This window comes from Tamandua tetradactyla, chromosome 6, assembly GCF_023851605.1.
Source record: "Tamandua tetradactyla isolate mTamTet1 chromosome 6, mTamTet1.pri, whole genome shotgun sequence".
Classification (NCBI taxonomy): domain Eukaryota; kingdom Metazoa; phylum Chordata; class Mammalia; order Pilosa; family Myrmecophagidae; genus Tamandua; species Tamandua tetradactyla.
In genome coordinates, this window is record NC_135332.1 from 14,726,976 (window position 1) to 14,739,411 (window position 12,436).

General features: G+C 55.3%; 1 protein-coding gene across 1 annotated transcript in view; it reads left to right on the plus strand.

Annotated features, from left to right (window-relative positions):
- The window catches only part of DNAI2 (dynein axonemal intermediate chain 2), a 49,998-nt gene that overhangs the window by 34,385 nt on the left and 3,177 nt on the right, over nucleotides 1–12,436 (plus strand). Inside the window, exons 7-12 of the mRNA XM_077163724.1 lie at nucleotides 2,458–2,597; nucleotides 3,060–3,182; nucleotides 6,643–6,866; nucleotides 9,103–9,238; nucleotides 9,675–9,821; nucleotides 10,652–10,891. Coding sequence (XP_077019839.1) covers nucleotides 2,458–2,597; nucleotides 3,060–3,182; nucleotides 6,643–6,866; nucleotides 9,103–9,238; nucleotides 9,675–9,821; nucleotides 10,652–10,891 — 1,010 coding nt within the window. The remainder of the gene's footprint in view (nucleotides 1–2,457; nucleotides 2,598–3,059; nucleotides 3,183–6,642; nucleotides 6,867–9,102; nucleotides 9,239–9,674; nucleotides 9,822–10,651; nucleotides 10,892–12,436) is intronic.

Sequence of the window (12,436 nt, forward strand, 5' to 3'; positions counted from 1 at the left end):
AGTCTTCCAGGGAGCCACTGGACAGGACAAATAATGACAATTTGGGGGGGATGTGGCTTTTGAAAATCTCCCACCCCATTCTGCTTTTTCTAGCATCTGCCAGTCTACTGGTTTGCACTGAACCTGTGGGCTGTTATTTTTCAGGACTACCATGGAGCTAGAGAGTGGAAGGTTTTAACTAGTTAACTGTAGAGTTTAACAAGTTAAAATGCTACAAAACTTGCTATTTTTACTGAGATTCAGCCAGTTTTCTTGAATCGATGCTAATTGAATTGCTGTGAGCCTTTGAATAATTTCCAGAGTTCTGAAAAGGTTGATTTTGATCTTTTTTTTTTTTCTTGTCAGTTTTCTCGTTTTTATGGAAGAGAAATTTTTGAAGACCCTTGTATGCCACTGTCATTGTCATCACACCTAGAAAATGATTTTTTGATCCTTAGAAGAGCTTGGAAGAAAGCTGCCCCTACCAGCTATGAAAGTCCTGCCTGTTCTCACCCCTAGCTCCGAAGTAGCCTGTATTAGTTTGTAAGCTGCTGGAATGCAATATACCAGAAATGGAATGACTTTTAATAAGTTACATGTTTGCAGTCCTAAGGCCATAAATATGTTCTAACTTAGGCATCCAGAGAAGGATACCTTGGCTCAAGGAAGGATGACCTGGGAAGGCACCTGGCTGGCATCTGCTGGTCCTTGTTCCCAGTTGTGTTGCTTCCAGCTTCTGACGCCAGTGGCTTCCTCTCTAAGTGTCCGTGGGCCTTCACTGAGCTGCTCCGGGACAAAACTCTGCGTTTCATCTCTTAGCATCTGCCAGAGCTGGAGATTTCTTCTCTTCAGATTCTGGCTATTTCTGAGTCCTTGCTTAAAACCTGGGTTATTTCTGTCTCGATCTCCAAACATTTATATCAGCTCTGCCTGTCAGTTCTGAAGCAACTGTTCTCCAAGCATCTGTATCTGCTCTGAGTGCTCTCTAAATTGTCTCCCCTTTTAAAGGACTCAGTAAACTATTCAAGACCCACCTTGAGTGGGCAGAAGCACATCTCCATCCAATCAAAAGGTCACACCCACAACTGGGCGTGTCACATTTTTTTGTGGTGATAATCTCATCATAAATTTCCACCCTACAGTATTGAATCAGGATTAAAAGAAACAGCTTATCCCCACACGACTAGATCGGGATTAAAACATGCTTTTCTGGGGTACACAATACTGTCAAACTGGCACCTAGCCGGTCTCCAACCCCACCCTGAATATAGCCAGGCCAGCCTTGACCTTGAGCGAAGAAGGGTTCCCATCCTCTTACATCCACTCGCCCTCTTCTTTCCCCCCTTCGCCCTTCGGGAGTAGGAGCAGAAATGAGCAAGCAACTTCTCAGAAACTCTGCACCCAGGCTGCCTCTGGCCTCCTGGGTCTCTGACCTCCCACTCAGACCCGCCGGCCCCTCTCCGGGTGGGGGCTGCCAAGTAATGGAACAGATATAGGTGCCCATAAATCTCCCCACCTAATTATTTGGGTGCCAGGGCTCCAAAACCCTGCAGAGGAGCCACTTTGCCATGATTTATTCAGGCGCCTCATTACTCATTATTCATAAACCCTTTCAATGGCTTCTCAAGAAGCTCAGACCAGCCCCAGCTCTGGACTCCTGCTGCTGGTGAGAAGGACACAGAAGGACCTTTAGGGAACCCAGGGGCACCCACCCTCGAGCACTGCTTTGCTCCAGCTGAGCAGGATTAGCTAAGAAAGCACATTTCTGGGCCAGGCTGGGCTGGCAGCAAATACCTTGAATTTGAGGGACTATTACATAAAAATTTGCAGATTGAATTTTGTTGTGTTATAAAACCAGCTTTCCTAGAAACAGCTCCGAGTAACAGGGTGGGCCCTCACCTTACACTCACTGGAGAAGGAAACTAAAATCTATCAGGGCAAAGAATAGATAAGCTTTACTTCTTTCTGGCAGTAAAGGTTGGTTTCACGCAACCCCAGTGACAGAGCAGAGTAAAGGATCAAAATTCTCCGTGTGTTTCTTTCCCAGAGGAGGCAGCAAAAGCAGAGGGGGTCAGATGGACGCGTGTCTGCAGCAGCAGGATTTGCCAGGGTCCTGCCTGTGTGAGCTCCCCACGCCTGCTGCATCCTGAGGCTCAGCTCAGTCTTAGCTGGCCGTCTCTCCCTCCAGAAGGCTCCCTGGCCACAGCGGTCACAGGCGAGGGATGTCTCCCTGCCTCCCCGGGGACCAAGCCTGTCCTCTTCCCACAGGCTTCCCCACAGCCTCGTCTGGTGCCCAGTACATGACAGAGGCTCAGAGAATGAGTAGAGCTTGGCTCTGGGGGTCTCTCCATGGAGAGGCTTCACGGCTGGTAGGAATCTCAGGCCAGTTTGATCCTAGCTCTGATTCTGAAAAAACCACGTACCTGCCAAACCAAGAGAAGCAGTATCATCTCTCCCCTTCACTTCCTTCCCCGCCAGCCTGTTGGGACACACGGAAGGGCAGCCTGGTGGCAGAGCTGTCCACCATCGAGTTCAGCCACCGAGACCCCGTGTACGGCACCATCTGGCTGCAGTCCAAGACGGGCACCGAGTGCTTCTCGGCGTCCACCGACGGGCAGGTACTGACCAGTCACAGGCAGGGCCTGGGAGGTGGCGGGTGGGGCGGGGCGGGAGAGGAATCACTGATTCCCCATCAGAATCACTTGGGGGAACATTTCATTTCAACAATGGAATAGTATATAATTCGTGTATGAGGAACACAGAATCCCAAAGGTATAACAGGTGGACAGTGAAAAGCCTTCCCTGATCGCTTTGCAGCCCCAGCTGTGCTCCGGCCCCATGGTTCCTGCCTCCCTTAGCTGCTATTGGCCATGCTGCCCACCAAGGGGGTCTCAGATAGGGATTGTTGGTTATCTTTATCTCTTGTCTGCCCAGAGTCTGGAGACCCCCTCGGGGACGCTCTAGAACCCGTGTTCTGGCCCATGGAAGATGAGTCTTAAACGCTTGTTGCTAGGCAGAGGGAGTGGGGAAAGCAGACGCCAGGCGAACGGAGGGCCCTGGCACCTCAATGCCCCCCGCAGGTCATGTGGTGGGACATCCGGAAGATAAGCGAGCCCACGGAGGTGGTCATCATGGATATTACGAGAAAGGAGCTGCTGGAAAATGCCTTGGGGGCCATTTCCCTGGAGTTTGAGTCGACCCTGGTGAGTGCCCTTTCTCGGCCTCCCTTGACTTCCATGGCCCGGCGCAGCCGGAGCGAAGGGCCTGGCTGGAGGGTGGGAGGGTTTGGGGCCCGTGGTGGAGGCTGACCCTGAGCCTTGTTCCTCCTGCTTGCCCAACACTGAAGGCCGTTGCAGCTAGGCTCCAGCAGGGGGCAGCAGAGCCCCCTCCACAAAGCCACACGGGGTCCCAGTGGGTGCTGGGCTGTCCTATGGCCAGGGCAGGACTCCAGGAAAGCCCTATTCTGTGGGATGAGCCCTGCCCAGGAGCACCAGCAGGCCTGGTCTCCGCCCCAGGGCCTGCCTCTGCTTGGCAAAGGGCACTGAGCTGGTCGTCTCTTCTGGGGCAGTGCAGGGTGCTGGGAAAACAAGAGCATGGGCACAGCTACAGCTTTTAAGCCTGAAAAGGCACGAGAAGGAACTGTCGGGGTTGAGCAGTGATGCTAAGGTGTCAGAAGAGGGAAGCTTCTAGAAGCAGCGAATGAAAGCTCCCTCTAGAGCACGAAAACAGCTTTCCCCGATAGTTCTTGGTCGATGGGCTCTGGGTTTGACCCCCACTGAGGCCCAGTGCTGGCCTCCCCCTTGGGGGAGCTGCTTGTTTGCATTAAGATCCCGTGGCATTGTTCGTGGGCAGCTGGGAGGTAGGAGGTGCTCTGGCCTCACCCCTGCCCCGGGCGGGGGGGGGGCCCAAGGCTGGGATGAGGTAGAAGACGGTTTCACTGACCCTGCACCCCTGGGTGTGGAGGCGGGTGGGGAGGACTCAGGAAAAATATTCTGTCTTGTAAGCGGGAACTTCCAGGCCGCTGCTAGCCACCCATCCCCTCCACACCGCTCCCCCCACCCCGAGCGCACACGGTGGCAGACGCTCCGTCTGCCTTACATGATGCACTTACATAATCGCCCATGGCCATCTGGTGAGGTAACGTTATTATCCTATGCTTCAGATAAACAAAATGAGTCTTAGTAACATGGGATGATACGGGAACTCCAAGCCGGGCTCTGACTCCAAAGTCCAGGGTCTCCACCCCCAGCCACCAGGAAGCCCCCAGGCATGGCATGGCAAGCCACTGGGATCTGGGCAGTTCTCTCCCTTGCCGGCTTGCAGGAGTCCTGCAGTTGGCTTGGTTTCTTGCTTTCTGTGCCCTCTCCAGCTGCCTCTCTGCCTGTTCCTTTGACACCCCAGTGGCACCCGGCTTTGAAGGACCGCAGCTCCTCCCAGGCTGCCACCCGCCAGAGGGGAATCAGTGTGTGTGGGGGTGGGGGTGGGGGGTTAGCCCCTCCTGAAATCATGTTTCACGTTATTCAGTCATGCAAAAATACTTTTTGAGCTCCCACTCCCAGCGGGCACTGTTCTAGGCATACTGGACGCATCAGTAATCAGAAGAGGCCAAGGCCCCTGCCCGCAGGGAGCTTGTGTTCTAGCTGTGAGGCGGATGGCAAACAAATAAAATGCACCGTCTGCTAGGAGGTGGAAGGCGGGGAGAAACGAAGAGCAGGGTTCAGGGGTCTGGGGGTAGTGGGTTGGTGATCTGGGGAGACCTCATCGCAAAGATGAGATTCAAGCCAAGCCTTGAAGGAAGTGAGACTTAGCCAAACAGATCCCCGAGGGGTAGCCTTCCCAGCTGAGCGAAGCCCCTGAGCAGGCAGAGAGCCCGCTGTGTTCGAGAGCCAGCAAAGGAGGCTGGGGGCTGCAGCACGGGGAGCAAGGCGGGCTGGCAGGGACGGAGCACAGAGAGCTTTCGTTCGGGGCAGCGTTCCCAGCAGAGGGGACATGGGGTGACATACACCTTACAAAGATCGGTGTATGAGTTTTCTACCTTTTTTCATATCAAATTACCACAAATTTGGCAGCTTAAAATGACATGTATCACCTCTCAGGGTCCTTGGGTCCAGGCCTGGCAGGGTCCTCTGCCCGGTGTCCCCTGTTGGTGTGACCAGCGTGTTGGCCGGGCCGGGTCCTTGCTCAGGGGGGCCCCTCCAGCCCGCGTGGCTGTTGGGTGACCCCCGCAGTCACGCAGCACGTGGCCCCTCCCAGGCCCTCCCCCAGCAGGGCAGCTGACTTCTCTGCTTAGACAAGTCTGCGTGAGGGCACGCAGCCCTGGGCGGCAGTCCCCCACCTTTGCGGAACCTGCTGGGTGGGGGCAGGTCGTGCAGAGGGGATTATGTGCATGGATGGTCCATTGGGGTCGCCATAGGGTGTGTCGTCTGTCGTGAGCTGAGAAGGCGGCGTGCTGTCATGGGGTGAGGGTGGAGGCGGGGAGACAGGCAGGTGGTGGTGGTGGTGGCGGTGACCCCAGCAGGGAGGAGAAGGAGCCTGGGGCCTGGGCGAGCAGCGGAGGTGGGGAGAAGCAGCCGGATTCTGGGTGTATTTTGAACGGCCTCCTCCACTGTTTGGTTCAAAGGGACTTCTAGGGGGGCATCTAGCCCACCGACTGTCGAGAGCCCACTCCAGCCCTCCGTCCTCTGCACCCTGGGGTGTTCTGCGGCCCCCACCTGTTCAGGGCGGCGGGCCTCTGGGGCTGAATTTCCGGGGCCCCCTTGCTCCCCCTGGTGGTGGCAACTGTGTGTGCGGCCTCCTCACCCCTAAGCCCAGCCAGGGCTCAGCCAGATGAGAACCCCCTTCCTCCTGGAGGGGCGCACGGCTGTGGCTTTGCTCACGGGCCAGAAGGGGGCAGGTGGGACCCCAGAGGTAGGTCCATTCCCCTCTGATGCTTGACCATGTCGGGGAGGGCCCTAAGCCGGGTATCCGCAGGGGTGGCGTGGCCACCCACGGGGACCTCCGGGCCTGTTTGCCAAGGCCTTTCCCGGGCCCTCTGCTCCTCCAGCCTGGCGCCTCCCCTCCCTGGCCAAGCTGACGTTCCATTCTGGGCATGGAAGGCTTGGAAGCCCCGATGGGGGCTTGGGTCCTGCCTATGTGGATCGTGTGGTCACACCGCGAGTGGTGAGCAGGGCAGGGCAGCGACAGGCGGGAGCACTGGCCAGGAGACCCGCCTTCACGCATGCAATCCACAGACACGTGCTGAGAAACGCCTGTGCGCCAGGCCCCGGCTAAGGGATAGAGTGAGACGGGCTTTCTGCCTCCAGGAGCTCACAGGCCAGTGAGGGAGACCATTCAAAGCCCAACCTCCAGGTGGTTTGCGGGGTACCTGTGGCCCCCGCTCTGAGTTCTAAGGGATGATGGAGCAGGGACCTCCAACGCAGACAGTGCCACGGCCAAATGCCACTGCCACTTGCGAGTGACCTGGGCCACTCCACATTCCCTCTCCGGGCCATGATCTTTATGGCGAAATCTAAGGAAGGATGGGATGGAACGCGGCTAGGGAGAGGGGGACAGCTCCCTGGGAGGGGACCAGCGTGAGCCAAGGGCCCTGCCAACGCCTGCAGACGCCGCTGAGCTGGGCCCCGTGCATGCCGGCTCAGCCCCAGGCTGCCGTTTCCTCCACAGCCGACCAAGTTCATGGTGGGCACAGAACAGGGCATCGTCATCTCCTGCAACCGCAAGGCCAAGACGCCAGCCGAGAAGATTGTATGCACCTTCTCGGGGCACCACGGCCCCATCTACGCCCTGCAGAGAAACCCCTTCTATCCGAAGAACTTCCTGACCGTCGGCGACTGGACCGCCCGCATCTGGTCAGAAGACAGCCGGGAGTCATCCATCATGTGGACCAAGTACGAAGGGCACCTGGGGGTGGGAGGCACCCAGCCCTGCCTAGGAGTGCTCCCATGTAAGTTGGAAACAAACACGCCTGACCTTTCCCTACACCCCACCCCCACCCGCAAATACTGGAGCTTGAGTTAGGAAGTGGTCTAGCCACTCCACTAAGTAACAAGCTTGAAACAGCCTAGGCTGGTTGTGATAACGGCCATGGGTTGATTTTTGTAATCCTCCAAGCAACCCTCTGTGAAGAGCTGAGCTGGGATTTGAACCCAGGAAGCTTGGCAGCTTAATGCCTGGCAATGCTGTGAAGGCAGTCTGTCTGGTCTCAGGTCTCCTCCCCTACCAGGATAGGTGGAGAGAAACTGAGAGGGTGCTTGTGGCAGAGCTGTGAGCCCAGCAATCAGATCAGAGAGGTGTGGAATCTTGGTCAGGTTGCCTAGAGAGTAGTTGAAGAGATGCAGTGGGAGTGAAGCTCCAGGATCATCCTGCTGCCCCTGGGCGGACCAGGCAAAGCCACACCCTCAGAAATGCTGCAGAACAGGCTGCACCAAGAGACCAGAGCAGGACCTGGGGGAGTGCCGCCTTCTCGCCTAGCACTCACCTGCACAAGCTTTCCAGCTCACGGACTCCTACACAGCCATAATGCCCGTGCCATGATGGACCCTGATGAGCGTCTTCGGCTCCAGTGGCTCCACAATCTAGCAGTGTCAGCATCTTCTGGGAGAAGTTATTTTTCAGAAATCCTCATTCCAGGAACCCAACCCCACCCCTGGAAGTTCTGATACATTAGATCTCGGGTTCAACCCAGAATGAGCTCTCAAAGTCAATCCTTGCTTTCAAGGAACAAAACTCTCATCCAGTCTCCTCGTTTTCTAGAAGTGGCAGTGTATGCCCAGAGAGGGTCCATGCTTGGTTCCAGATCCCATGGCACGTTAGAGGGCTCTTGCACACCTCATTCGGGTTCTGAGTTTGGAAAGTAGGGCCCTCCCCCAAACCTTCTGGAGGCTCCCTAACATTCCTTGGATTCAGCCGGCCTCCGCTGAGTGTGTGCTAAAGGAAAGAAGAGGGCATGGGGCACTGGCAGAGCACCTCTCCTTAGGCCTTCCTGGGGCTTGCTCCTGAAGGGAGTGGGGGAGCCTGGGTTCTGGAGCCCGGGCCTCCCCTTGCTTTCCCCCTGCAGATCTGGCAAATTAAAATACAGGAGACCTAGTTAAATTTGAATTTCAAACAGATCAGAAAATGATTTTTTTCTTAGTATAAGCATATCTCATGACAAGTTTGGGACATGCTTACACTAAAAAAGTGTTCGTTGCTTGTGTCAAATTCAGACTGAACAGGGGGCCCTACATTGTATCTAGCAGCCCTACCCCAGGGCACGTCCTTCTCGTCTTCGTTTGTCAAAGGACCCGAAACCCCACTTCCTGTCTCCTGTTTTGTTTGCCCTGATCATTTTTCCCATCTTGGCCAAGCTGTCAACACTCCTGGTGCAAAGGAGGCTGGGAAATGTAGTCTTTGGCTTGGCCACTGTGGGCCCAGCTACAACTGCATTGCTGGGGAGGGAAGGAGATGGGGTTTGGCGGCAAACTTGTAACCTCACTGGGTGTGTGTGTGTGTGGGGGGGGGGGGGGGTTCATTTGTTTATTTGGCTTGGTAATTTTTGTTATTATTTATTTTATTCTAAAATTTTTATATTTTTTTCTTTTAATGCAATTTTATTGATATATGTTATATATTCACATACCATGTAATCATTCAAAACATACAATCAGTGGTTCACATAGCTGTGCATTTATCATCACAATTGACTTTTTTTTCTTTTTTTTTTGTGAAAAATAACATACATAAAAAAACCATTAAATTTCAAAGCACACCGCAACAATTAGTTGTAGCACAGATTTCAGAGTTTGGAATGGGTTACAATTCCACCGTTTTAAGTTTTTACTACTAGCTGCTTGCTTATTTATTTTTCACATGTCCGATGTTCCCTCCAGAACGTTTAGATTAATCCAAGTGGGAAGGCTGGCACTCCTAATACTGTGAACTTTTCTGGCTGTGCCCTTTGCTGGCCCCGTTCAGCTCCCCTTTAGCTGGGGAATGGCTGCCTGTGGCCTGGGCAGTGTGAGGGGGCGCGGCACCCAGAGTCCTGCCAAGTGCGGCCCGAGGATGGGGAGGGCGCGGCTGTGGCGTGGCAGCGTCCTGGGTGGGCAGCAGCCCCTGGCCCACCCCTGACCGTCGCCGGCCCCCCAGGTACCACATGGCTTACCTCACTGACGGCGCCTGGAGCCCAGTGAGGCCGGCTGTTTTCTTCACCACCAAGATGGACGGGACCCTAGACATCTGGGACTTTGTGTTCAAGCAGTGCGACCCAGCCCTCAGCTTGAAGGTCGGGTCCACCCTCCCGTGCATCCATCCAGGGCCCGTCCGGGGGGGGGGGGCCCGTGGGGGGAATGGGGGGCGGTGATGGACGTGGCACCAGCACCCACAGGCTGGCCTCTGCATGGGTCACGCGCTGGCTGCACCCCTGTGCTCTTCCTGACGTGCAGCCAGAGCTGAGCCGGACAGGCCTGGGGTCATGGAAGGGTGTGGTGGTGGAGGGGTGGCTGAAGGTGGGGGTGGGTGGGAGATGGGGCTGGGTGGCAAAGGGGCTTGTTGACCACTCTCAGGAGATTGAACCTGGCCCTGTGGGTCATGGGGAGGCATTGAGGGGGTTGGAACAGGGCAACGTGGCTAAGCCCACCCACCCCCTCCCCACTGCCAGGGGTGGGTGAATGTAGCTGCTCCTGTCTCCTCCCCGCCCGGGTCGTGCTGGCCCCAGTCAGGTATGTGACGAGGCCCTCTTCAGCCTCCGCGTGCAGGACAGTGGGGGCCTCCTGGCCTGCGGCTCACGACTGGGGACCACCACCCTGCTGGAGGTCTCCCACGGGCTCTGCACCCTCCAGAGGAACGAGAAGAACATAGCTTCTTCCGTAAGTGCCAGGGCTGGGCGCCACCGCTCCAGCCGCCGTCTCGACCCAGCTCCATGGCCGAGCAGGCCAGTCAGAGGACACGTCTGTCCCTTCCCACCCACCTCTGGGGAAATGGGTGACTTGGGGCTGGGGGATTGTGGTGTCCTGGTAGGGGTAATCCGTGTAAGGGGAATTGGGAGAGTCTGAATCCACTCTCGCTCAGCCACTGATGAGCAGGGGGGAGCTGGGGTCCTGGGCACCTCCCATTACTTCTCCAGCCTCCAGGTTTTCAGTTGCAGATCAAAGTGGTTTGCTTGGTTAGTTTGTCTAGTTTCCAACAAGATGATGGAAGGGTGTGTGGATGGATGGATGGATGATGGATGGATGGATGGACAGATGGATGGATGGATAGATCTTGCAGTAGAACCTTTCAAATGTAAGTTTAGCAGAACCCCAAAAGAGAAGAAGGACGGAAGGAGGCTGCCCCTGGGGAAGGGATGGCAGACTGAGATCCCGCCTGCCCAGCCCCCTCCTCACCACCGCCCCTCCCTGTAGCAGCCCTGGGGCCACCTCCCGAGACCCGTGGCCCACACCACAGGATTGAAGTCCTCGGTACTGAGGCCCTGCTTGGGAGAGTGTCCTCCTCCCCGGTCCTTCAGTGGGCCCAGGCCAGCATGCTGCCCGCTGTGCCCACTGCAGTCTGCATACTTGGCACTCCTTCGAGCTAGGCTGCCTGGCACCTCTGCCCTGCCTTCCGTTCCTGCCCTTTGGGGGCTGCTTTGAGTAGAGCGAGAACTCAGGAGGCCCTGCCTGGCCCCTTCCCCCACCGGCCTCCCGGTCCCTGGGCCCAGATATTTGAACGCGAGACCCGGCGGGAGAAGATCCTGGAGGCGAGGCACCGAGAGATGCGGCTGAAGGAGAAAGGCAAGGCCGAGGGCAAGGAGGAGGACTCCAGGGAGGAGGAGCGCTCGGTCAACCTGGAGGAGCTGGTCAGCACTGCCGAGAAGGAGTTCTTCGACGTCATCTTCGCAGAGCTGAGGAAGAAGGAGGCCGAGGCCATGAGGAAGCAGCCAAAGCCTGTGGGCTCAGAGGCAGGAGCAGGGGCGGGCTGGGGGCGGGCCGGGGGGGGGGGACTGGGCGGGAGCTTCGGGGGACGGGCCGGGGGTGGGCTGGGGGCAGGCTTGGGGGGCGCGCGCCGGGGGGAGGGCTGGGGGGTGGGGGGCATGTAGGGGGCGGGCCGGGGGCGGGCTGGGGCGGGCTGGGGGTGCGCTGGGGGCGCGCTGACGGCCATGGTGCCTGGGCTCGGTCTCTCCTCCGAACGCCCACCTCTGGGCTCCTGGGAGCAAGAAACCTACAGGTGGGCTTTGTTGTTGTTATTAGGTGATTTAGATTAAAAAAAAATTTTTTTTATTAGAAAATTTTACAGAAATATCATGCATGAAATATATAAAATGCAGCGTTCCCATATACCACCCCATGATTACCTCCTTGCGTTAGAGTGGTGCATTTGTTACAATTCATGAAAGAAGATTTTTATAATTGCGCTATTAACCATAGTCCATTGTTTACAAGAGCTCACTGCGTTGTGCAGTCCTATGCTTTTCTTCCTTTGCTTTTTATTCTAGTAACACACATATGACCTAAAATGCCCCCTTTTAACCACATGCACATGTAATCCATTCGTGTTAATTGCATTCCCTATGTTGTGCCACCATCCCCCCATCCATCCCCAAAACTTTACCGTCCCCCCAAGCAGGAAGCCCACACACTCCCTCCCCCTGCCCCGCCCCTGCTCACCTGCTTTCTAGATTCTGACTGGATAAATTTGTTTATTCTAACTATTTCGTATCAGTGAGATCAGACAGTATTTGTCCTTTTGTGTCTGGCTTGTTTCATTCAACATGACGTCTTCAAGCTTCATCCAGGTTGGCGCACGAATCAGAACTTCATTCCCTCTGACGGCTGCATAACATTCCATTGTGTGCACATCCCACATCTGGTTTATCTGTTCATCGCTTGGCGGACACTTGGGTTGCTTCTATCTTTTGGCAATTGTGAATACTGCAACTATGAGTCTTGGTGTGCAAATGTCTGTTCAAGTCACAGCTTTCAGATGTTCTGGGCATCTACAGAAGCAGGGCTGCTGGGTGATACGGCGGTTCTGTCCTCAGTTTCTCGAGGAACTGCCAGACTGTCTTCCACAGGGGCTGCACCATTTTACATTCCCACCAGCAGGGAGTGAGTGTTCCTGTTTCTCCACATCCTTTCCAATACTTGTACTTTTCTGTCTTGTTTTGCTTTTTTTAAACAATAGCCATTCTGCTGAGTGTGAAATAGTCTATCATTGTGGTTTTCATTTGCAGTTTCCCTAATTGTCAGTGATGTAAAGCATCTTTTTTTTTTGTATACTCTATGGCAGGGTCACATTTCATTCTTTTTCCATGTTATTACAGCACCATTTATTGAATTTTTGGTTTTTGTTTTGTTTTGTTTTGTTATCTGCTTCTTTTGCTTGTTTTGGGGGGAAGTGCATCGACCAGGGATTGAACCCAGGTCTCTCGCATGGTAGGTGAGAATTCTACCACTGAGCTACCCTCAAACCCCCTGTTGAGCATCTTTTTTTTTTTGGCTTTTAA